Raw genomic sequence first — 25,701 nt, forward strand, 5'->3', positions numbered from 1 at the left:
CCCTATAAAACCGGGCTGTCCTTGCATTTGTAGCCCCTTCCTGCCCTAGAGCACAGGGCTGCCCTTCAATGTACAGCCCAATCCCGCCCTTGATCCTGTAGCCCCATCCTATCCCATAGCCCTCTCCTGCCCTATAGCACAGTCTGCCCCAGAGTCTATAGCCCCGTGCTGCCCTCCAGAGCTGTGGCTCCATCCTATCCTACAGCATAATCCTATAGCTTTTCCAAGGGGCTATAGCCCCTTCTTACCCTATACCCCCTTCCCCTGAGCTATATCCATCGGGGATAGAGCCCCCTCTCTCCTGGGCCCTACAGCTCCATCCTGCCCTATATCCCAGCCCTAGAGTGAGGGCTGTAGGGAGGGGTCTGGGGAGAGGAGCGTCACAGCCCCCCCTTTTCCCACCCCACCCCGATGCACACCTGGAATAACGCTTCCATTTTATTAAAGTTCATCCAAAAACATACCAATAAATAAAAGAAGTTCCCAAAAGTTCCACGTCCGGAGCAGGCAGAGAGCGAGCGGGTGTCGCGTCAGTGACCCCCCAGCCCTGCTCATCACCCCTTGCCCCTCGGGGGGGACAAGTGAGGGGACACGCTGAAGGGACAACCCTCCTTCTGGAAAAACGACGAGTACATCCAGCACCGCGGGCTGGGGCGGTGACGCTCCCGGGGGACGTCACCTGGACTAGGGGTGGCAGTACAGGCGCTCCACGGTGGCCGTGCTGACCTTCTGCTGGTAGTCCTCTATCCTGTCGTTCAGCTTCTCGTAGAGCTGGGAGAGGCAGGAGTTGTGAGGAATCCCACCCCATCCCAGTCCCATCCCAGTCCCCCTCTCTCAGGAGCTTGGGGACTCTGCACCTACCACGACGCTGTTCTCGTTGGCGGAGCTCTCCCGCAGTGCCTGCAGCAGCTGGTCAATGGCAGTGTAGGGAAGCCACATCGTGGGGGACGTTGGGGACAGGGGCACCTGGAAGGGACAGGAGCCCTCGCATCGTGTCCCCAAGGAATGTCCCCCGCCACATCCCGCCTGCGGCTGAGCTCACCTCGATCCCGAAATACTGGTGCCCTTTGCCCAGCACAGCATCCACGTACTCCAGGACCAAATCCACGGCCTCCTCCAGCAGGTCGTAGTTCAGGTAGAGGCGCAGCAGCTCGGCAGCATCCACTTCCTACCAAAAAAAAAGGGAAACTCAGCCAGGGAGTGTGACCAGGAGCTGGGACCACGTTGCTCGGAACCTGCTCTGAGCCTCGGTCCCAGGAACATGGCACTCGGCTCCAGGGCCTGGAGCTGAGAGCAGGAAAGTGGGGTGGAGCTGGCAGGTGTCTGGCAGAGCGAGAGTGATCCGGTAGCTCTAGGACAAGTGGGATTTTGGGACAGCTGGCTCCCTGTTCTCACCTTGTAGCTGTTAATGAGCCAGTTGGGCAGAGGGATCCCGTGTGCCAGGAGCTTGTTGATGACGCAGCGATGGTACAGGCTGTTCTGGGATGGGTAACGCTCCAAGTAGGATGACAGCAGCCTCCAGGCTTCATCCGTGGCACTGCAAGGAAACAATTGCCCTTGGAACACATGCCAGCACCTCCTGCCACTGTCTGGGCCAAAAGGCTCCTGTCTCCAGACCCTCCTCCTCCTCCCAAACTGTGGACACAGACCTACCTGGACTCCTTGGTGGTGACCAGGGCCGAGAGCTGGTTTGCTGCCAGCCAGTCCCAGGCCTTGGCCTGCGCCTCTTCCCCTCCCAGCTGGAGCTTGATGCACCTGCATGAAAACCAAAAACCACAGAAATGTGGGTCCCTCCAGAGCCCAGCCCTTTCCCACTGCCATCAAAGCCACCCCTCGCAGGACTATTCCCAAGGAACAGCCGGGAATCAGCTGGATTGGCAGGAAAAGAATGTTCTTAGGGCAAGTTCCACCCTGAAACCACTGCGTCCCTCCGGCCCCACATCCCCCGAGGTGGGAGAACACCTGGACACGCACTTGAAGGTGAGGCCCTCAAAGATGGGCGTCAAGGGCAGCTTGAAGGTTTGGCACAGGGTGATGGCAGAGTCGAAGAGTCCGGCCCGGACCAGGAGAGACACCGTTTCCTCGGGCGTGGAGTTGCCTGAAGGGAAGGAGGACCAGGTAAAGCCTCTCCCAGTAACACCCCAGTGCTTTACTGGGGCCTCACCCCATGTTACTCATCGAGAGTTGCAGCAGCACCGCGCTAACAGCCTCAAACACCCCGCAGCAGTACTTCTCAATCCATGGCTGGAGGTTTTCCTGGCCTCCAGAGCATCTCATGAGCCCGGGAGCCATCCCCTGGAGGGACTGCACAGAGCAGCAGTGAGTCACAGAGCTGGCCCTGATCCATCATCACCTGGAGAGGGACTGCAGAGGGACACAGGCAGCAATATACGGCCTGCAGGCAAATAGTGCTGCTGTTTAGAACCATGGAATTATTTGGAAAAGATCAAGACCATCAAGGCTAGGGAGGGGACAGCCTCGTCACAGCTCTGTATCCAAGCAAACAAGGCATCAGCTCAACTCTGCCAGCACAGAAACTGCGGCATTTGGCTCCCTGCGTCTCCACTCTGCCCTCAAAGCAGCTGTTCCCTCCTTTCCCTGCAATCCCTTGCTGGGAAGTCACCTCCTCCTGACATTTAAAGGGGAAAGAAAGTTACACACCGTGTAACTTTTATCAGAGACACTAAAAGGCCCAGGGTGGGAGAGCTGTACCTTTGTGCTGCCCAAAAAGGAACAGCTTTGATGAGCTAACACTCTTCCATGAAGCAGGACTGTCCAGGAAAATCATTTACTCTTCAATTAAAAAGGCTGGACTCAAGTGATCTTGGAGGTCTTTTCCAACCTTAATCATTCTATGTTTCCATGATTTCCAGCAAGATAAAAAACCTGCCTTTTTGTCCCAACTCAGCAGCTCATCCCACACTCCCTGCAGACCACTAGAGCTTGGAAAAGCCAAAAAATGGCAGAAAGCATAAAACTGGTTCTCCTGATGTGCCTCTCTGACAATGGTGGATGGATTTCATGGGAGAGGTGGGAACTGGGTGGTCCCTGCCAGCTCCTGGGTTTGTCCCTGGGTCAGGACAAAGAGGCTGAATCCCTCTCACCTGCCACAGCAGCTGCTGACACGTCGTGTTCCACCAGGGTCAGCCGGATCCGGGCCAGCAAACATTCCCTCTCCAAATCCTCCAGCTCCAGGATCTCGATCTGGCGAGTGGCTGGAACAGACGGATACCGGGCTCTCAGCATTCCAAAAAGGGCTCTCTGGGCACTGTGCAGAATGTCATGGAATCGTGGAATCGTTTGGGTCGGAAGAGAGCTTAAAGCTCATCCAGTTCCATGGGCAGGGACACCTTCCACTAGACCAGGTTGCTCCAAGCCCCATCCAACTTGGCCCTGAACACTTCCAGGGATGGGGCAGCCACAGCTTCTCTGGGCAACCTGTGCTAGGGCCTCACCATTCTCACAGGGAACAATTTCTTCCCAATATCCCATCTAACCCTGCCCTCTGGCAGTGGGAAGCCATTCCCCCTTGTCCTGTCTCTCCAGACCCTTTTCCAAAGGGCTCCAGCCCTCTCGGGGCTCTTTTAGGCATTGGAAGGGGCTCTAAGTTCTCCCTGGAGCCTTCATGCCCTCGTAAAACCATCTCCACACCCCTCTCCCACCCTAAGAGTTGTGCCCCAAAAAGAACCACAGGAATGATCAGGATTTGCTGTCCTTTCCCTAGTCCCTTGACTGTGCTTTCTCTCCTTGACACCATCCTCCTGTTCCTCCTCCTCCAGATGTTATCTAATATTTAGGAACAGCTGCTGCTTTGCCTGCCAGGCACACGCCACAAAAAAAAAAAAAAAAGCCAACCAAAAAAAAAAACTCTTCAGAAAGAGCTGGTTTAAAAATACCTGACCTTAAATTTTCCCACCAGAAGGCTGAGGATAACCTGATCCCACATCCTGGGCCGTGGCACACACAGGCAGAGCTTATTCCTGACAGGATTTCCAGGGGCACAAACAGTCTTGAACAACCAGAAAATGCCTCAAAAAGGTGGGTGTTTGTTTTTTTTTTTTTTCTGATTACAAATTATTTCCACTGGGAAAAAAAAGCACTGTCAAGGCATCAAACTGCTGAGAGCGTGCACAGGAGCTCCTTGGGGAATAGCTGTATTCCTTGGGGAAACAGCTGTATTCCTTGGGGAACAGTGGCAGTGTGTTGCAAATGGGACACTGGGAGAGTCAGTAACCTTAAAATCCCCCCCCATTATTGATCCAGTGGAGGTGAGAGCTGCCCTGAGCCATCTCCCAGCTCACATGGGAGCAGCAGAGAGGCTGTGGAAGCTCCAGAGGCACAGGAAGGACCAGGACTGGGCACTTACTGGGAACAGCCATGCACTCCCCGTCGTGGCTCCTCTTTGGGGACGCTCCTGGGCGCTCGTACTTGTAGGAAAAAGCAGAAGAAGGGTTTATTAGCCACCTGGTTTCTAAAGGATTAATCACTTTGACAGGATAAATCCCAACAGGAGCCTTGATTTGGATCAGGGAAGCTGCGCAGCCCCTTGGGAACTCAGGTTACTTTATCTCTGGGGTTCTCAGGAGCATCAGGATCGGGTGACCAGGCTGCAGCCACCATCTCCCTGAATCCTGACTGGGATTTGAAACTCAATCCCTATCACACTAACTCTCCTTTGAACTGGTATTCCAAGCTGTTCACACTCCCCTTTAACAAAAGGTGATATATTCCCATATATATCCACCAGCCCATTTCCGTAAGTTATCCTGCTTCCACCCTGCTCCAGAAAGGGGAATGACACAAGGGTCATAGGTAGGGGTGATGAGCAGGGCCAGACAGTTGGCCAAGAGCAGAGGACTAAGAAGCCCAACGCCTCTGTTGGCACTGGAAAGGATTCTGGAAGGTCCTCTGCAGGAAGCTCAGCATTCCTACCACAGCTCCAGAGGCTGGCTGCACTATCCAGGCGTATTCCGGGCGGATCAGCCGCAGGCAGTTAATAGCAGCCAGGAAACAATTCCCCTGTTTCTGGAGCCCCCGGAGCGTCCGCACCTCCCTGCCCAGGCGCATGCCGTACTCAAACATCACCGTTCCAGCTGGAAACAGGGAAAAACACGTCAGCCAAGAGCCTGGCGAGGCCACACACCTGGCAGGGCCAGGGGCAGGGGTGTCCCGGGTGGGTGGGCAGGCACAACGTGCCATCCCAGGCTTTACCTTTCCGGTAGTTGTGCCGGTAGACGTGGAAGGCGTAGAGCAGCTCGTAGTAGTTGTGAGTCATCAGATCCACTGCCCGAGCATGGGATTCGATGATCCCGACGACCTGCAGCACAGACAGGCTCCATAATCCCTCTCCTTTAAAGGCAGTGCCCCCAGCCCCACGACCCCGGCGCAGGATTACCTCGTTGTGCAGGTTCACGTAAGGGAATTCCACCAGGTCCTGGAGCTGGGATCGCTCGCAGAGAACCACCACTAGCTGGCGCAGGCAGTCCAGCTGCCTGCAGAGGGAAGCACAGCCCTTTGGAGGAGCAGGAATAAACCCAGGAGCAGGAACACAACCAGCTCCAGGATGCAGGATTTAAGCCACAAACAACCACTTTGTGACAAGCTCCTGCTTTGGGATGAGCTCCTGGGATTCTTCCTGGCTTAGGACCAGGTTATCCCTTTAGATTTCTCCAGTGCTGGAAACAGAGATCCTCTGAAAAGGTCTTCTCAGGAGGGCAGATTCCCTCCCTCGATCAATTAAAAAGCATTCCTATTTCTCCTCCTTTATTCCAGCATTTTTGTCTGCTAGGATGAAGCCTCCTCTACCCAGTTAACTTCCCAAGCTGAAAACTCAACTCTAAATCTTTTCTTTTTTAAAGTAAATTGACTTGGCTCCTAAAACTTTTAAATGCACAATGTTGCAAACAATCCTTTGGCCTCTTCCGAGACTTTTTTCCTTCCATTTTCCTCCCCATCCCAGGTGTCCTCAAAATGAACATCCAAAAATTAACTCTGCCTTTTTAAACCCACCTTTACACATTAACTCTTTAACACAGCAGCCATGTCCTATCCTAAAGTGTCATTTTCCTCTCAGTTTCATGGAAAAATGGGTCCATGTGCCTCAAATAAAGGCATGAACTGTCACCTACCTGCCTGGATCTGGGTTTTGTGTTAAGGCTACATATGCTTCACTGTTGTGTCCCAAATCCAAGTGATGCTTGAAGATGCAGGTCCTCAAAGTAGCCTGAAAACAGCACAAACCAGTTATAAGACCAGCAGGAAATTCCAGTGGAAGAGGTTCCCAAAGTCAACACCTTGTTGGAAAAGAGTGACTGCGTACCTGGCTCCTCCAGTCATCTGCTGATTCCATGATGGCCAGGGTGGCCAACTGGATCACCAGCTCTGGCAAACCCACCATGTCCAACAAGCGAAGGACCTGGAGGAGAAAATACTTGAGTAAAGGGTTTTTTGGATTGTTTTTTTAGGAGCTGCTCCTGGCTCAAAAGATTCTGCCAATGTTTTAGGGAATTAGACTGAGAAAAGGGATGATCTGGGTAAATCACAGGGACCTGGATGAAACCCCAGCCCAACAGGTCCAGGTTATGGCTTGCCTGGAGGATTCACCTCTGCACTTGGGGGATTTTTGAAGCATTTTAACATTAATGATTAGTTTTCTAGATCCTAAATCCAGGGATTCCCTCAGCGGGAGCCCAGCTCCAAGCTCGCAGCCCGCCTGACCCGTGGCATTATGCAAGAAGAAAGATCCTTATCTCAATTTAAACATACTAATTTTAATCTGCCTCAAAGCTTAATAACCTTCCCCTGAGGCAGCATCTTGCATCGAGTCTGGACATGTTTGGCTTCTGCTTCCAGCAGCTGGGATCTCATCCTGCCCTCTTCTGCTGGATACCAAAGTCCTTGGCTGTTAGGAAACTTATAGGTGGAAAGCACCTAGATTTCACATTCTCACCTTGTCATCACCCCCAAAGCAAGTAAACAGAGGTTTCACCTCCCCAAAATTAAGTTTTCTGAGGTTCGAGTCACTTCCCTCCCCAGCCAGGGACTGAGCAGGAATTCTCTGTCCCTTGTGGAGGGACTTGGTGCTGGTTCCCCTGCTCAGGACTGTACCTTGTTGTAGTACTGCAGGCGTGGCGTGGAGACCACCTCGCCCTCCTCGGGCTGGATCAGCCTGTCCAGGAACTCCTCTCTTCCCACCTCTGAGGCAGCTTGGCAGAAGCAATCCAAAGCCTGGAAGCAGACCTGGAATCACCTCCCTGTCCCCCTCAGGTGACTGATCCAGCTGCTGTACAGGTGAGGGGACAGTGTGGCCTCTCCCAAGCTCATGAGATCTTCCCCAAAAGCAGATTCCATCACTCTGCTCCAATCCCATCCTCTCCCAAAGGAGGCAGAGCATGGAAAGGATGTTCTCTGTGCACCTCCTCCCTTACAAGGGAAAAGGTCCCAGAACCTCAGAGCACGAGGAGGAGATGTGGGAGGGTCTTACCTTGTGCCCCTCACCCATGACCAGGTAGCACCTGCCCATCATGAAGCAGCAGGAGCCCATGTTCACATGGCACCACGGCTGCAGCAGGCGGATGTATTCCTACGGGAGAGAAGGGATGGGAGTTTGGATCCAGGTCAGTGCTTGCTCATGATCTGCAGGCACCCAGTACCAGCTGTTTTTTGGTGGCCCCGTTAGCTGCTGTGCTCAGACAAATCCTGCTTTTCCAGCTCAGGGGCTGGTTTTCCCAGCCCCAAAAGCCCCTTGGTTGCACTGATCATAGAATCCTGGAATGGTTTGGGTTGGAAGGGACCATCCAGTGCCACCCCCTGCCATGGGCAGGGACACCTTCCACAAGCCCAGATTCCTCCAAGCCCCATCCAACCTGGCCTTCGAAACTTCCAGGGATGGGGCAGCCACAGCATCTCTGGGCAACCTGTGCCAGGGCCTCACCACCCTCACAGACAGGAATTCCTTCCCAATATCCAATCTGTACCTCCCCCTTGTCCTGTCTGTCCAGGTCCTTGTCCAAAGCTCCTCTCCAGCTCTCTTGAAGCCCCTTTAGGCACTGCAAGGGGCTCTAAGGTCTCCCTGGAGCCTTCTCTTCTCCAGGCTGAACATTCCCAGCTGTCCCAGTGTGTCCCCAGAGCAGAGCTGCTCCAGCCCTGTGGTGGAGAGACATCCCCACCGTGCTCCCAGGAAACAACCTGCTTTGAACAGCCCCAGTGTCTGCACCGAGCACCTGACAAACAGCTTCCAACATCCCTGAAAATCAGACAGGATTCCTTCTACATTCCACTGCAGGGAATTGCAGAGGAAATGTGGACAGAGCACGGAGGGGAGGGCAAAGGCAGAGGAACAACGGGCAGGTGTTAGAAGAGGTGCAAGAGGGGACCAGCAGCCAAGGGAGCACGTGGATTCCAGCGTGTGGGACAGGGGTGGGATGGAACGTCAAGGGCACACCAAGGACACAATGGCACCGATGGGACCCAGCCTGGCCCCGTGCCAGCAGAGCAGCCTCATCATCCATGGAGCAGCAGCCATGTCCTGCTGGCAGGGCTGTGGGACTCGGCAGGAGAAACCAGAATTTGGAAGTCACGTCACCTCTGCAGGTGCACAAACCCCCAGCACCTCTCCCCTCACCTTCCCTGGCCACAGGTCCACTCAAAGCCACGTGGCAACGCATCCAGAGCCCGGATTAGCAGCTACAAGGGATAAATCCTGCTCCAGGCTTGCCTAACAGCTTGTCACACACAGTTTGGCCTGCGTCCCAGGCCACTGCTTGGTCACCAGACCTTCCCCGTGCCCGCCAGCTCCTTGCAGGGAGCTTCCTGCATCCCCACGATTTGGGTCACCGTGCTCCCAGCAAAGCTGCTGTTATCTCCCCGGGGTCAAGGCACTTAATCCAAGTTTCCGTGACCGACTGGGATCAGGGAGCGGAACAGAAGGAGGAGGAGGAGCCGGCTCCTGCTGAGATAAAAGCCTGGAGGAGACACCAGCGAGGCGAAAGCAACACGGGGAGATTCAAAGCGTGTGCATGTGCCAGGAGGGAGAAGGATGCTGCTCCAATCTTGGCATTTCCTGGCTCAAAAGCTAGGAAGAATTGAAATTCGTCTCTCATTCTTCTTGGCAGCAACACAAAAGCAAGCAAGTCAGCCCCCAGGTGTGAGGGGCTGGGAGGATAAAAGGTTCTGCTGAAAAACAGGCCTTTATGAACAGCCTGCCTGGCCCTGGTGCCTCCAGGAATGCCCAGAGAGGGATGAAGCCCATCACGTGGAGCTGCAGACAAGGAATTATGCCGGTCAGAACTAGAGCAGCAGCAGCTCCAGCTGCCAAGAGCACAGGGAGAGAGGTGGAGAACCAGTGGTCTGAAATACAGCAGTCTGAGACACCTGGAAATGAGGAGTTTGCTATCTCTGCTAGTGAAATGTCGGGAGCAGCCAGGGGTGGAATGATGGTGGGTGTTTATTGCACTGATATTTACTAAGACATTAGGGCTCATTTAACAGATGAGCCCTTGCTGGGTTGAAGAAATCCTTCTGAACCCTGGTCCCATGGGCAAAGGTGGCACAGGAAAGGCTGTGAGCACACCAGCAGCTCTTGAACTGCTGGGATATTTAAACAGGCTCTGCAAAGGTGTTGCCGGAGCGTCATGTGGTCGGATGAGCCCTGGGAGACTGAACTCCTCCATGAAAAGGGAACAGAATAATCCTGAGTATCTGGATGCACTTGAAAACAGACGAAAGAGGAAATGCAGAAGATGATTCCCCCACAGCAGGGGAGTGGAATGAGATGAGCTTTAAGGTCCCTTCCAACCCAAACCATTCTGGGATTCCATGACCTTAAATCATTCCCCAAAAAACACTCTGGCACTGTCTGAGCTTACAGAGCAGTGACTAGAGGTGAAGGTTTTAAACTAAATGAGGGGATATTTAGATTGAATAATGGGAAGAAATTGTTCCCTGTGAGGGTGGTGAGGCACTGGCACAGGTTGCCCAGAGAAGCTGTGACTGCCCCATCCCTGGAAGCGTCCAAGGCCACGCTGGACGGGGCTTGGAGCAACCTGGGCTAGTGGAAGGTGTCCCTGCCCATGGTAGGGGGTGGAACTGGATGATCTTTAAGGTCCCTTCCAACCCAAACCATTCCAGGATTCCATGACTAGGGGAAAGCAGAACTCCAGCTCCTGGAAAGATGATGTTTTGGAGAGTTTTCTGGCACCTGTGAGAGGGACAGCGTGAAAGACTCACCTGCAGCTGGGTGTACTGACAGCTCCCCATCAGGCACTCCGGGAAGAGGAAGCTGGAGTTGCTGGGCCATCTGAGCAGAGGTTAAGGAATACAGGAGAATCCAACCTGGAGAGCTTGGAGAAGTAGTCTGGAAGCCAGCATACCTCTCAAGTTCCGTTTGTGGGGGGAAAGGAGAGAAGATTAAGCTGCTCTTTACACAAGTCGATATTCCATAATAAGATTTATCCATATTAGAACAAAATCATTAGTACATCTAATCCCCAACTCCCCGAATCCCGTTACCCTTCCAAATCTCCCAACACTCCGCCCCACCAAGTCAAGTTGTGAGAGCTCAGGGGCTTAAAGTCAAAAAATCAAATCCTTTATCGAGCACCTAAAACGGGATGAATTCCGTGAAATCTTAAAATACCCGCAAATCCCATTAATGCCAGCAACCTCACTCCTTCAGGAGGCTTGTCTTGGAAATCTGGGGGTGGAAAACCGATTTTGGGATGGCAGGAGGCTCGGTGGCAGCGGATTCACAGCCAAGGATACAGGAGAGGCAGAAAATCCGCCACTATTGAGGTGATGAGGTGGGGCCAGTTCAAACTTGTCTCAGCCAAAGAGGTGTTTGGTTGCAGGAAGAGTCGGGATATGATGTGTTTTCTGGCCACTTCCTGAAAGAAGAGCTCCACGATGGTTTGAGGGCCGGATACTGAAAGTACAAATGAAAGGAACAGTGAGGAGAGGGCCCGCAGCAGAGATCCCAGGCCTTCCACCCCGTGCTGTGCTCACCAGCCCTAACGGCACAGATTAAGTCAGGGCAAACCAAAAGCATGTTCCACACTCTGGCTTGTTGGTTTTGGATTTCTCCTGCCGTCTGGTTAAGTCAGAGGGAGCAGCAGGAGATCAAAGAGCCCCGTTCCGCAGTGTTTATTAACCACAGCTCAATTAAAACACACAGAAAAGGGGCTGTGCTCCCTCTCCAGTTGTTATTCCCAGCCCAGCTGCAGCTTTCCAGCACCACAGGGCTGAGGGAGTGCTGAGCTGGCTGCTCAAATGCCTCCCTCCTCATTCCAGCACCCCAGAAATCCCCCCTTACTGACTGTTCCCAACGCCTCTCCCAGAGCTGCCACCTCCTTCCCTACGTTCCACATATTTTTCCCAAAGAACAGTGGCCAAACAGGACTTTCCTCACGAGCCAGCCAAGAAATAACCCACAACACTGGCACACACAAAGGATGTTTTCAACTTCCCTGACATTTCCAGCTGCCTCCTGCAGCCAGACTCTCCGTCAGGGAGAGCTCAGACTCTGAGGATCACAGATGTCAGAAAGTGGAGGAAGCTCTTCCCCGGCTCACACGTGGCAGTGCTGCCTGTTTGTCCCAGATTTTCCCAGCTCCCTCTGAAGTATCTCAGCCTCCAAGCGCTGACTAGTCACAGCAGGCTCTTACCTGTGTGTCTCCTCCCCATCCCTGCTCGCCTCCTCCCTCTGGAACCACTTCAAGGCCCACATCCCCCTAATTAGGCTGCCTTATATTCTCCTCCGAAAAAACCAACCCAAAATTTACATCTTCGCAGCAAAACTTTAAAGATAAGGAACAACTATCAGCTGCACTGTTTTGGGGGGGTATTTCCACATTTTCAAGCATGTTTTGGGCGAGTATTTCTACATTTTCACGCCCCCCTGAGCTGCTGCTCCCAGTTGCTCCGAGATAAAGGTTGGAGAGCAGGACAGGTTGGATGAGGCTCTGAGCAACCTGGGTTAGTGGAAGGTGTCCCTACCCATGGCAGGGGGTGGAAGTGGATGAGCTTTAAGGTCCTTTCAATCCAAAACATTCCAAGATTCCGTGACAGACCTGGTCTGACCACTACAGTCACTGTACAGTGCACGAGAGGTGAGTTTGCCTGAAGCTGCTGGGGTTAGAATGAATAATTTTCGCTGAGTGAGGCGTTCCCACAGTCCTCAGGCAGAGAGCAAAACCCGAGTCCAAGGCTCCAAGGGCCTTTGTTGTTGGTTGTTTGTTTTCTTTTTTTTTTTTTCTTTTTGGACAGCCTGATAAACATCCCCACTTAAATCAGGGTCATTCAACCACACATTCCATTAGCTCCCTGCATAAAGCACTTCCCTCAGGTGGCAGAGACAGGTCTAAATAACAGAAAGGGAGAGCTGATGATCCGTGGACACCTCACCCAGCTTGTGTGGTGTCAGAGCCGTGGTGTCTGCTAACTCCAACACGGAGAGATGCTGCAGATTAGATTCCCTGGGGAAGAAAGGAGCCATCAGTGAAGAGACAACAAAACGCCTCCCGCTTTAATTGTGCTCATTGTTCAACTCCCACGAGCACAGAACAGCGAGGCCTTGCAGGGCAGATTTAGCACAAGGCAAAGAGTCAGCTCAGAATGTGGAAGGGAAAAAAAAAAAAACAAAACAAAAAAACCCTCCCCAGCGCTCCTGGAGCAATACTCCCACAGCAACCACCAGCTTTCCATACCAGGAAGGGCATTTCAGGTGGATTTAGGAGGAATCAAAGGCAGAGCAGGTAGAGACTCACAGCGTGTCCACAGGGACGTCGAAGGCCAGGCACTGGCTGGCCCAGCGGATCAGGAAGTAGGAGAGCAGCAGGGGAGAGGTGCGGTGCAGCAGGTCCTGCTGGGACTGGAAGAGCTGTCCCCCTCCCAGAACCATCTGCAGGGAAAGCACAGAGCCTGGCTTCACACTCGGAGCAACTGGTGAGGTTCTGTGTCAGGCCCAGCCCTGTCCCTCCTGTGAACACCAGGGTGGTCAAGAGCTCAGCAAGGAACTCAGCCCACCTAGGAGACCAGCAGGACTCTTGCCCCATCCCTGGAAAAGTTCAAGGCCCAGGATGGATGGGGCTTGGAGCAACCTTTTCAAAAGGAAAATGCCCCTGCCCAATTCAGGGGGTTGGAACTAGATGGTCTTTAAGGTCCATTCCAACACAAAGCATCCCAGGACTCCTATCCCTGAGAGTGCTTTGCTGCACCTCAGGGTCTCCATAACCACCAAGAGCAGGAGTCACAGGAGAAATAACAATCCAAGCTTTTAAAGGACACAGGTGTGTCAAGGTGGGAAAGCAGCAGGTCACATGCCTCATGGTGTGGGAGAGGCCAGCTCCAGAGGGCACTTTCCAATGCACCCTAAGTGCTACCAGGATAACCTCACCCAGGAAAAAAGGATTTATTTTCAATCAGGAAACTCCTGCAGTAATGTTTCTAAGTAAATAATATTGTTTAAACAAGGCTGTCCTTGTCTGGGGACTTGTTCCAAATCCCTGTGTCCGTCCAAACCAGCAGCACTGTCCTTCACGTGGCCTCGGGCCTGACAGGACAGACCCAGACCAGTCCATCCCACCACTCCACCACAGCTGCCATTGAGGGGGCTGTTTGTTCCGGCTGGAGCAGCTTCCAAGGGCCTGAAACTGCGACCTTGGGGTGTGCTGCCAGAGAACGGAGCTGCCAGCAGTGGTGGGAGAGGGATGGGGATATCTGGGAGAGCTGGATGTGTGCTGATTCAGAAAGAAGGCTGGAATCCATGCCCTCCTCCCACAAACAAAGCTTTGCTTCCTGGATGCTGAGCACGAAACAAAGGGAATTAGGCTGCTTTACTTAGGGAGACAAAAGCAGCTGGAGGAGAGATGAGGACTCGCCCAAGCCTCGGGCTATTCCAACAGCCTTGTGGGAACAGCCAGATCTCAGCCTGGCACCAGCAGAACCCCGAATTCCCAAGTCTGGGGAGCGTGGCAGCAGCTCCGAGGGCCGTACTCACAGGGTCTCCGAGGCGCAGCAGGAGCTGCTGGAGGATGAGCAGGTCCCGGCAGATGAGGAAGCGGATGCTGGAGATCTTGGCCACCCCCCCGCACACCACGTGGGCCGCGGTGCCGCTGCCGAACAGCTGGGACAGGTTCATCCGCAGCGCCAGGTGCGGAGCTGCCAGGGAAAACCACCCGGGTCAGGGCAGGAACCGGACAGGCAAGAGCAACCCCCAGGGTAAAGGGCCCTTCCCGGCGTTTCCCAGAAGCCGGGGAAGGGCTTTCATTCACCTCTTTCCATGTCGGCGTCCGTCTCGTAGTCCATCTCTCGGATGAGCAATCCGATGGCGTGGATGGGGTTTCTGATCTCCTGCAGTTTGCTGTGAATGTCCTCCATCACGTTTTCCCTGCAAAAAAAAAATAAAATAAAAAAATCAAAACCATTATCAACACCATCAGCAACCTGAGGCTCCAACTGAAGAGGGCTCCCTTACGCTCCCTTCCAGGGAGGATCAGTACCTGATCAGCCTGGGCATTCCTACCGGGAATCCTCGGCTGGCTTAGAGTTTTATTACAGCGCCTGCAGGGACCAGTCTATTTATTCCACTCCCTCAGGCTACCAGGAAATAACAGCCAGATAGTTGGCATTCCAGGAGGGAATGATTTCAGGTTAGCACAGGAACCACATGGCTTGACCAAATCTCTGACCTCTCCCTACTGTCTCCAGGCACTTCTTTCCACACCTAACAGGAATTTGCCCCTCTCCTGTTCTCTAGATCACTTGAGAATCACCAAAATTTATTTCCTGGAGGGGTTCTGGCTGGAAGACCCTGCTAACGACACCAAACCACACTCTCCATCCCTGGAAAAGTCTCCTGCAGCACAGGGAGAGGAGCCCACACTTCTCAAACGCCCTTGGATGTCAAGCAAGGGCAGCTCCGGGCAATCCCAGCTCAGCCATCCTGAGAAGCTTCTGGAAAAGACATCTCCTTACGTGTCATTAGCTATCAAGTCCTCCAGGATCTGCTCTGCAGCCTTTTCTGGAGGCTGGAGGCGGGAGCAAGCCATTTCCATGATGAATGCCATTTCCATGGAAATTGATTCTCCGATCAGGCGAAGGCACTGGACAAGACAGACAACATCACGAGACATCTCCAAATCTGCAATGAAAGAATCTAACTGTGTATTTTCCAAGAGATTTCCAAGGGAAGGTGGGAAGACCATGCAAAAACCGGTTAGTTCAGCTCCTATCACCAGTAACAGCAGACTGGTCCCAGTTCCCCACACCAAACCCTTCCCTACTAACAACGAGGCTGAATTAGAGCTCAGGAGTTGACAAGGGAAAGACTTGGGCTTTATTATTTGGAAAATGAAAACTGATGCCACAATAAAACAACTAAATTCCCTCCAAGGGATTTTTTTTTTTCCGAGCCACAGGTTGAAAGGAAATAATTAGCGCAAAAAAAGTATCCCAGAAAAAATGGCTCAGCCTGGCTTTGCAATCCTTTATGGATGAGTTTTCAAATTAAATCCCAGGTTTTGAGATTGTGACTGTTTGTCAGAGCCAGGGCAGGAACTGCTGGGGCTCCCAAATCCAGCCCAGGCCTCCAGCTTTCCTTTCCTCAGCTCCATAAAAAGCTCAACAGAACGGATGATGATCCTGCTTTATAAAAATATATAAAGATCACTCGAGCATGAAAGTGGAGCTTAAGTAACATTTTCCACTGCCTTTTTCCTAGTGAACCAGCATTCCAGGGCCAGCAAAGCACAGAGGGCACTGTGGTGACAATATTAATGACAGGTTTTCCATGCTCTGGCATTTACTCTCCGGAGACAAGGAAAGGCACGGGCCCTCTCCACAGCTGATGTGAAAATATTTCATAAATCCTGGAATGGTTTGGGCTGGAAGGGACCTTAAAGATCATCCAATTCCAAGCCCCTGCCACGAGGAGGGACACCTTCCACTAGACCAGGTTGCTCCAAGCCCTGTCCAAACTGGCCTGGAACACTTCCAGGGATGGGGCAGCCACAGCTTCTCTGGGCAACCTGTGCCAGGGCCTCCCCACCCTCACAGGGAAGAATTTGTCCCAGCCCAACCCATTCCATGATTTCATGATTCTATTTGCAGCCTTGACACCATTTTCTAATTCCCGGTGTGAGCACGATGGCAAGTTTCACAAAACAGACCTCCCTATAAAGCCAAAATAAAACTATCTCCATGCAACTGTGGACCTGGAGCCCTTCAAGAGACCTCTGTGTAAGCTCCCACATCCCCAACACAAGGGAAAAAACTCCCTGCCTCCTCACCTTCAAAGATGGCAGCATCGTCCTCGGTCAGGAGGTGCTCGTTGGAGAGGAGATAGAGATGATCCACCAAGGAGCAGGGCACAAGGAAGGACATGGAGCCCTGGAAGGTGAGGAGAAAGTCCTTGAGCTTCCCAAATCCTCTGGAGGAACTCCTCCAGGGCATCCTACCACCACCCAGGCTCACCTTCTTCAGCAGGCACACCATGCTGGTGTAAGGGTTCAGATGCAAGGCCAGAGGCCGGGAAAGAGCTTCCTGGTACTGAAGGCAGCAGGCATAGAATTTGGACCAGAATTCCACCTGCAGCTGCCAAAACTCCTCGGGGGAGCACTCGTATTCCGTCACGCTGCCCTGGAACTAGCGGGAGCAAAACAAGAGGATCAGGAATGGCGCAGTAAAATAAGGAGGAACGGGATAAAACGAGGGAAATTCAGACTCAAAAGGACATGGGGATCTTTCAAGTAGGTTAATAATAATTATTATTTGGATTCTTGGGAAGATAATGCCTCTGTTTTGGGTTCTCTTCCAAATTAACGAGCAACAGCTCTGTGTGGTGGGTGACCAAAGTGCACCCAGGGAGATTCCAAAAAACCAAGAGGGAATGGAAAATCCTGGCAGGAAGGACGAAGATTTGTACTTTTTAAAAAGTCACATGATTCCTTTTGGAGAAATACAGGATAAACCAAGGCCTGGGGTCACTCTGCACTTAATTTACCTCCACTGAACGACCACAACACCGCATTCAACAAAATACCCCATGAGGAAAAGCCATCTCACCTCGCTTTCCACGGCTAAGGTGACCTCTTTCCTTAACTCATCCCACGTCAGATCCAGGTGCCTCTCAGTTCCTTGAGAAAAGATCTGCAAAGCAGCACAAGAAACTTGGATTTCAAAGCAAAATAAAAGTCTTCCTGAGGGTTCAAGCAGCACTGAGTGAGGTAAAGCAGCAGGAGAGCATCAGCCAGCGCTTTGTGGGATCCGAGTGTTATAAAACATGTCCAGATGCTAAATTGGGGATACACAGACACATGGAAGTGTGGGATTAAAAGCCATGTGGATGTGGCACTTGGGGACGTGGGTTAGTGGTGGCCTTGTCAGCGCTGGAGGAACAGTTGGACTCCATGATCTCAGAGGGCTTTTCCAACCTTAATAATTCCATAACTCCATGACACACCCTGAGGAACAGCACCGCAGGGGGCTGAGTCTCCGTTCACCTGGCTACTGCAGCAGGAATGAAAAACAAGCTCAGCAACCTGCTGTGCTATCCAAGGGGGAAAAAAAAGTCCGCTGGAAACCACATTCCACCTCCAGCTGCCAGCTCTCACCGGCTGCAGCACGGCCCAGCAGCCACTAACTTCCTTCAGGGGCTCCCAACGAGAACTGGTGCTGCCACGAGCTCCAAGGAATCCTGTTGCCTCACATCTTAACAGCCAGGAAGAAGAAGGGGAAGAGAGGGCATTCCAAATTCCCCCTCACTAACCTGCAAAGCCTTCTGGATAGCTGCATTAGAGAACTGGCCTGGCATGAAGAGATACTCCAGGTAGGTTTCCTGCAAAAAGACGACGATTTAAGAAAACTCAAGGATCAGAAGAGCATTTAAGATGCTGCTTCTGATCTTTCCTCCCATTTTCTCAACCTCGTCCCCTGGATCTGTTTCTATCCACGCCCAGCCCCAGCCTGGGATTAAAAACTGCCTCCTGCCCACTCCAGACCTTGTTTATTCCTCTTTTCTCTCCTGACTGACCTCGCTGCTTTTTGGTGCTGTTTTAGAGCTGGCTCACCCTGGGGTCCTGGTTGTGTCGGACTGTCACCTCCTCCTCAGGCAGGGGCTGCACAAACACCTGGTTCCACTGGCCCGCGACATTCCTGGAAGGACACAAACCCAGGATCAGCTTTGCATCCACCTCAACCAAACCGGTGCCTTTCACCAGCAAAATCAGCCCCCTGGGTCTGGAAACCGGAGTTTTGACGAGTGACAAGGGACAGGTTTTGGTAGGAGAGGTTAATGGTGGCATTCCCAGCCCTAAACTGAGGGAACAGCCCAGAACCCTTCATTTAAATCAACGTTCTCCCCGTCCCATGAGCTCCCAAGCAACTCTCAGACTGACCAGTAGCTTCTTCTCTGTAAATTTGCACACTCACAGCATTTTCCACCCACTGGTTCTGCACAAACCTGCCCTCTCAGTGTTATATTCAGGGACGATCCTTTCCCATCACCATCTCCTCAAAACATGGTTTTTCCTGGAAGGTACCAGCTGGTTGTTTTGAAGGAGCTGTTGGAGAAGCACAGCCCTCCCTCTGCCATGCTCAAACTCCACTTCCAGCAATCCTGCTGCCTGGATTTTTACATTTTTCACATTCCTGTCGCTTGATTATAAATCTTTAAGTTGAGGAGCTCCATCAGGGTTTTTAAGGAGCTGCTCCTGCAGTTATCCCAGCAACCCAGCCCCAAAACTCACTGCTCAAAGTTGATGTATTTCACAACGGTTTGGTTCTCCTCGTTGTGCCACAGCGCCCAGATCTCGGCCGAAGTTAAGGCAAAGTCAACCAGAGTCTCCTAGGAAAGAGGGAAAGAGCAAATTTCCTTCCTTATCCTAAACTTTAAGGGCAGCAGTGGAGAGAGGTGGGTACTTAACAACAGCAAGTTGTTAAGTGGGTACTTAACAACAGTTCCCTTGCGTCATTTAACAGGCTTTGGGAATTGTTCAGTCTGGAAAGAGGTGGCTGGAAAAGGGGGAATTTAGATGGGATACCAGGGAGAAATTCTTCCCTGTGAGGGTGGGGAGACCCTGGTACAGGTTGCCCAGAGAAGCTATGGTTGCCCCATCCCTGGAAGTGTTCAAGGCCAGTTTGGACAGGGCTTGGAGCAACCTGGGCTAGTGGAAGGTGTCCCTGTCCATGGCAGGGGCTTGGAACTGGATGATCTTTAAAGTCCCTTCCAACCCAACCATGATTCTGTGATTTAAATCCCAACATCCAGGTCTCTCCCTCCTGAGGAGGCCCCAGCTCTGACCTGTGAGGAGAACAGGGAGGAGATGTGGTCAAGGCTGTAGCGGTTGCTCTCGGTGCTCACCAGCTGGAAGACACAAAACTACAAACATACCTCATAAATCATTTCCTGAAGGACTAAATCAGCACATCCCAGGGAATTTCATCACTCCTGTCCCTTTCCCTGCCTGGTGCTACAGGGAACAGAGCCCCAAGGGCAAGTGGGGGTGAGCTGAGCACATCACTGGACCCTCTGTACCATGTACTGGCATCCTGCCTTCACCCTGTTTCCCAAGGACAATCACCCCTGCCTGGACCCAAAGGATTTACAGCTTTTTCCAAAGACTTAACTGGAAAAACTGTAAGACCACCACTCCTGGAACTGCTGGTGACCATAAAATGTGGGAAAAGAAGGAGTGCAAGGTGGGAAAGCCCCAAATCCTCAGCTGCAGACCCAGCTCTGTGTGTCCTTCCCAGAGCAGAGCATTAGTGGGACAGCAGGAATCATGCTATGTGCTCCTGCTCCACGTGGGAATCCCCTGGAGAATGGGATAAGCTGTCCAACAGATGAGCCTGGTCTGTGCTGCCACCCCCCCTCCTGCTAAATTTATCCTTCTCCAGAAGAAGTTCTCCAGCAGTCACAGATGCATCCATCGCTCCCAGGAGCCCGGTGTAAACACACCAGCAGTATTTCCACGCTTTCAGCTCCTTTCGGACCTCTCCTTTTCCCACGGCACATCCGTGCCTTTGGAGCAGGAGGTGAACAAGCGAACGAGCCCTCAGCTTAGTCACACACAGGGAATTCCACTCCCAAGGCTCGGGCGGGCGTATCCCGGCGTTTTGAAGGGGGGAAAAAAAGGTTTATTTAAAAGCGCCGATCCCTCCCAGAGGGGCGCGCGCGCGGAACTTTTCCCTGCTTCCTGCCTTCCAGGCCTAAACCCCAGGGGAGGGATGTGTTTTCCCGCGGCCCAAGGAGCGGGGAAGGGCTGTGTGTCCGTACCTGCCCTCGCCGGGGAGCGTGCATGTAGACCCCGAGGTAGAGGCCCAGGGACTGGGAGAAGGCGAGGCGCAGGCGGTGCCCGGTGCCGGCCGCCAGCCGCAGGTCCCTGCTCACCGGCATGAACTCCAGCAGATCCGCCACCATCAGGCACATCTGATCCTGCCAACGGGGGAAAAAGTGCCAGGGCAGCAAGGTGGTTAACACTCAGGGCTCAGAAACTGCCCTTCTCCCCTCTTCCTCCTTCCCCTTCCGGCCAAAATCTGTCCAGACTTTTCTGCGAAGGATGCAAATTAAGCCTCCGTATGCATACCTGAGCTACTCCTTGGCTTTTCCCACCTCACCTGTGCCCTCTCCCACCTCACCTGTGCCCTCTCCCCCACCCATCACACGGGCTGCCGGAGCCCAGGCACGTAGGACAAAGCTTCCCCTCCCTCCCACGACACATTCCAGTGCCGCTGAGCCGTGAAAGCGCCGTGCTGCTCCATTAGCTCCGGCACTCAATATCTGGAGCAAGAGGCTTTTATTAACTTCTTGTTGACAAAGACACTTTCATTACTGCTGAAAGCGGGAGAAAATCCATTTGGGATGGCTCCTTGGGCTTCAAAGCGCTCCTGTGTGCCTTCCCCAATGTTCCAGTAGGTCTGGAGATAGCCCTTATCCCAGGGTGAGAGTGGGGAGGAAACCACCCAAACACTGCTACAAACACGCACCGTGACTGCTCTCACACGCTGTCCCAAACCCCAGCGTGGAGAAGCCACAGAGACAATTTAATGGGAGATAAATCCACGCCAAGCACTCATCTGTCACTCCTCCAGCCTCCCTTTGCTCCCCCAGATCCAGGCTCTGCTCACCTTGTAGGACCACATGCGGAGTTTGTGGTCCTGGCAGAGGGCGAAGAGGAAGGCGTCGTGATCCAGGCAGTGCACGGAGAGGCTGACGGGCACATCCGACAGGCCACCGTCGCCCCTGGAGAACCAGACTTTACATCAACAGCTTAAAAGAAAATTCCACACCCCTGGAAGTGTCCAAGGCCAGGCTGGACGGGGCTTGGAGCAACCTGGGCTAGTGGAAGGTGTCCCTGCTCGTGGCAGGGGGTGGCACTGGGTGGTCTTTAAGGTCCCTTCTAACCCAAGCCACTCCAGGATTCCATGAATCTAAAATCAAGGCAGGTGCACAGATCTGAGGCACTGGGGTTCCACGATTGTGGATTTAAATCCAAATAAACCAGTGGGGTGAGACCAGAAGAAGGTAATGTTTCAGCATCCGTGGAGCAGAGAATCCCACCACGCCAGTAACACCCAAGCATGGACCCCATCGGCGCCAGGCAACGCCCCTCCCACTTCCAAGGAAAAGGCCCTAGGATTTGGCTGTGCACTCTAAGCCACCCTAACAATCCCAGTCCTAAAGATCCCAATCCACCACGGAGCATCCATGTGATCCCCCACGTAACCTCTGCCCATCAGGAACAACCTGACACCTCAGCACAAGGGCAGCGTAATCCCTAATCCGCGCTGGCTGCCGGCCACATCCTGGGCAAATCCTCGGAGGCCAATTACTAGAGAGAACATATTCACAGACACACAGAACCAGCAGGACCCCACTAATCCAGCATTCCGCTCCCAACTTCCGTACTCTGACAGCTCCCGTGACCCAGTTAACTTTTTTGGGCAGAGTATTTATGGGTGCCCGTGTGACTCGAGCTAAAAATTCCAGGTGAGGGGATCCAAAAGCCAAAATTAGCTCCGTTTATCCGTCTCCAGACATTTACCTGATGGCAGTCGGCATCCAGCCAGTGAGGAAACGCTGCACCACCGAGCTCTGCTTCAATTCCACGATGGAAACGCTTCCTTTGGAAACAAAAGGGACGCCGAAAATCAAAACTAAATGAAATTCCAAGCTGGGAGAGGGAGTGTAGGTCCCAGTGCTCACCTGGAGCATCAGGAGGAGGCAGCTTAAGGACAAAGATCCCTCCTGAGGCAGAGGGAAGGGCAAAGAGAGCCTCCCCCTCGCTGCTCAGCCAGGCTGCGGAGGCCACGGAGTTGGGAGCCAGCCCTGGCACACTGGGAATCACGTAGTAATTGGAGGGGTCTCTGATGTGGATTTTGCTGATATCCGTGAACACGGACTGGACTTGGCTCTCCGTGATCAGCTCCTGGAGGGAAACAAGAGCAAACAGCCCCAAGTTGTGCACGGCAGGTTTAGGGTGGAGATCAGGGAAAATTCCTTCGTGGAAAGGGTTATCAGGCATTGGAAAAAGCTCCAGTGCTGGAGTTCCCATCCCACGTGGATGTGGCACTTGGGCACTTGGCAGTGCTGGGGGAATGGCTGGACTCCCTGATCCCAGAGGGTTTTTCCAACCTCAGGGATTCCATGAAACAGCAGCTCCTAAGCACATATACCCAAGGCACAGAAAAGAAACGCCAGACACCTGTGGAATGGCAACTGCTCCTTGATAAAAAGGATTCTTCCAGTAAAAAAAGTTTTCGGGACAGCTCACAGCAAACCGCTGGTGACAAATCCCAGGAGGAGCAGCTCTGCCACAGCACAGGGTGATCCCTTGGGAAAGCTCTCCAGAGCTCTAAAAGCAGGAGAGAAGCTCTCCAAGAGCTATCTCTCCAAGAGAGAAGAGGGACCTGGCAAGAAGCAAAGTCAGAGCGAGTGGGGAGAATCGTGGAATCCTGGAATGACTTGGCTTGGAAGGGACCTTAAGGATCATCCAGTCCCAACCCACATCCATGGAAACATGGTAAATGTGGAAGATGGATCCTAGGCAGGATTTATATAACACGACACACAGACTCCAATCCACCCAACACCCGTACACACCCTCCTCAGCCGGGGAAAAAAAACTCGAAAGGGCTCTGGAAAAGCCAGGGCTCATTCCCAGCAGCAGCCTAACTCCGGTGCCACTGCAGTCCACGCGACACAGGCTGGACACTTGGACGGTTCCCGAAAGCAAAGCGCGGCTGAATTCCCGAAAAAATATCCCCCTTTCCCCCGTGGGTCAGCGGTCCCTCCCTCCCCGAGTGCTCCCGGTGGCGCTCCCGGCACTCACGCTGCGGTAGAGCCGCGCGGGGTGCGGCAGCAGCAGGCGGTGCACGGTCTGCGCCGTGAGCAGCAGCACGGCCAGGTGGCTCTGCAGCTCGCACAGGTGGACCCCGCCCGGCAGGAACGGGCAGCCCTGCACCCGCAGCCGCAGCGCGTTGTGCAGCAGCGGCACGTCCAGGGACTCCTCCACCAGCTCCACCGTGTCCCCCGAAGTGCTCCTGCGGGGAGAGACACGGCACAGGGGCTGAGCGGGGGGCGAGGGACACGGCGGGAGGGGCTGAGGATGAGGAGGGTCTGAAGGAGCAGGAAGGGAAGAGATGAGGATGAGGAGGGTCTCAGGGGGAGAAGGGCCTGAAGGGGGTGAGAAGGGGAACAGTGAGGACGAGGAGGGTCTGAGGGGGTGAGGTGAGGATGAGGAGGGTCTGAAGGAGCAGGAAGGGAAGAGACGAGGATGAGGAGGGTCTCAGGGGAAGAAGGGCCTGAAGAGGGTAAGAAGGGGAACAGTGAGGGTGAGGAGGGTCTCAGGGGGTGAGAAGGGAGAGGTGAGAATGAGGAGGTTCTGAAGGAGTGGGAATGGGATAGACGAGGATGAGGAGAGTCTCAGGGGGAGAAGGGCCTGAAGAGGGTAAGAAGGGGAACAGTGAGCGTGAGGAGGGTCTGAGAGGGTGGGAAGGGAGAGATAAGGATGAGGATGGTCTCAGGGGGAGAAGGGCATCAAGGGGCTGAGAAGGGGAAAAGTGAGGATGAGGAGGGTCTGAGGGGGGTGGGAAGGAGATGAGGATGAGGAGAGTCTGAGGGGGGTGGGAAGGGAGAGATGAGGAGGGTCTGAGGAGGAGAAGGGCCTGAAGAGGGTAAGAAGGGGAACAGTGAGGATGAGGAAGGTCTCAGGGGGAGAAGGGCCTGAAGGAGGTGAGAAGAGGAAAAGTGAGGATGAGGAGGGTCTGATGGGGTGAGAAGGGAGAGGTGAGGATGAGGAGGGTCTGAGAGGGTGGGAAGGGAGATAAGGATGAGGAGGGTCTCAGGGGGAGAAGGGCCTGAAAAGGGTAAGAAGGGGAACAGTGAGGATGAGGAGGGTCTGATGGGGTGAGAAGGGAGAGGTGAAGATGAGGAGGGTCTGAGTAGGGTAAGGAGGGTCTAAGTGGGATGAAGAGGGGAGAGGTGAGGGTGAGGAGGGTCTGAGAAGGAGAAGGGCCTGAAAGGGGTGAGAAGGGGAAGAGTGAGGATGAGGAGGGTCTGAGGGGGGCGAGAAGGGAGAGGTGAGGATGAAGAGGGTCTGAGAGGGTGGGAGGGGGGAGATGAGGATGAAAAGGGTCTGAGGGGTTGAGAAGGGAGAGGTGAGGATGAAGAGGGTCTGAGTAGGGCGAGGAGGGTCTAAGCGGGATGAAGAGGGGAGAAGTGAGGATGAGGAGGGTCTGAAGGAGTGGGAAGGGAGATAAGGATGAGAAGGGTCTCAGGGGCAGAAGGGCCTGAAGGGGGTGAGAACGGGAAAAGTGAGGATGAAGAGGGTGTGAAGGGGGTGGGAAGGGAGAGGTGAGGATGAGGAGGGTCTGAGTAGGGCGAGGAGGGTCTAAGCCGGATGAAGAGGGGAGAGGTGAGGGTGAGGAGGGTCTAAAGGAGTGGGAATGGGAGAGACGAGGATGAGGAGGGCCTCGGGGGAGAAGGGCCTGAAGAGGGTGAGAAGGGGAAAAGTGAGCATGAGGAGGGTCTGAGGAGGTGAGGAGGGGGAAGGTGAGGATGAGGAGGGTCTGAGGGGAGCGACGCGGCGCGGGGTGGGCGGGTGCGCGCACTCACCACCGCACCCATCGGTTCCTGGTGGCGGCCGCGAGCTGCGCGCTCTCCTGGTAGCAGAAGCCGCCGGCGCTGTCGGGGTAGCGGCCGGCGGGGAGGGGGGCGGTGCCGGGAGGCACGAAGAGCAGCTCCTGCGGGGGCCGCGGCGGGGCCCGCCCGGCCGCGCTCAGCTCCAGGCAGCTCCGCGCCGCCAGCGCCGCCGCCATCTTGAGCCGCCGCGTTCCCGCCTCGGCCGCGCGGGGCACGACGGGAACTGCGGGGGAGGGAGGGGCGCGCCCCCTGGCGGGCGGGAGGACGGGGGGCAGGAGGGAGCGGGGCGCCCCCTGGCGGGCGGGAGGACCGAGGGCAAGAGAGAGGGGAGGGAGAGGGTCTGGGGAGGGGAGGATGGGGGGGTTGGGGAAGGAAGGAAGGAGGGGGAGAGGGTCTGGGGAGGGCATATGGGCGAGGGGATATCTGCGGAGGCGGAATACGGGGAAGAGCGGCCCAGGGAGGGGGTTTGCGGAGGGGATTTGGGAAGAGGGGAAGGGAAGGAGTAATGTCGAGTGGGGGCTCTGGGGAGATGGGAAGGAGAGAGGGATTTGGGAAGAGGAGTTTGG

At 54.0% G+C, this 25,701-nt stretch overlaps 1 protein-coding gene across 1 annotated transcript; it reads right to left on the reverse strand.

Moving 5' to 3' along the window:
* Positions 1-425: 425 nt before the first annotated feature.
* NUP160 (nucleoporin 160) lies at positions 426-25,341 on the reverse strand. The gene is made up of 35 exons (XM_051776904.1): positions 25,109-25,341; positions 23,325-23,535; positions 22,199-22,421; positions 22,038-22,116; positions 21,121-21,235; positions 20,270-20,428; positions 19,295-19,372; positions 18,741-18,838; positions 18,063-18,147; positions 17,762-17,830; positions 17,059-17,142; positions 16,468-16,638; positions 16,284-16,383; positions 14,971-15,136; positions 14,268-14,383; positions 13,994-14,154; positions 12,762-12,895; positions 12,400-12,470; positions 10,762-10,921; positions 10,228-10,297; positions 7,484-7,582; positions 7,108-7,227; positions 6,320-6,415; positions 6,129-6,223; positions 5,396-5,492; positions 5,212-5,317; positions 4,933-5,093; positions 4,367-4,427; positions 3,105-3,215; positions 1,975-2,098; positions 1,654-1,755; positions 1,396-1,537; positions 1,043-1,168; positions 862-966; positions 426-771 (listed from the first exon to the last, which is right to left on the reverse strand). The coding sequence occupies exons 1-35, from the start codon at positions 25,309-25,311 to the stop codon at positions 685-687; spliced, it is 4,185 nt and encodes a 1,394-aa protein (XP_051632864.1). The 5' UTR covers positions 25,312-25,341; the 3' UTR covers positions 426-684.
* Between the last annotated feature and the right edge of the window lie 360 nt (positions 25,342-25,701).

Source organism: Manacus candei, unplaced genomic scaffold (genome assembly GCF_025592945.1).
Source record: "Manacus candei isolate 608988 ecotype Guabito, Panama unplaced genomic scaffold, ASM2559294v1 h1tg000009l, whole genome shotgun sequence".
Classification (NCBI taxonomy): domain Eukaryota; kingdom Metazoa; phylum Chordata; class Aves; order Passeriformes; family Pipridae; genus Manacus; species Manacus candei.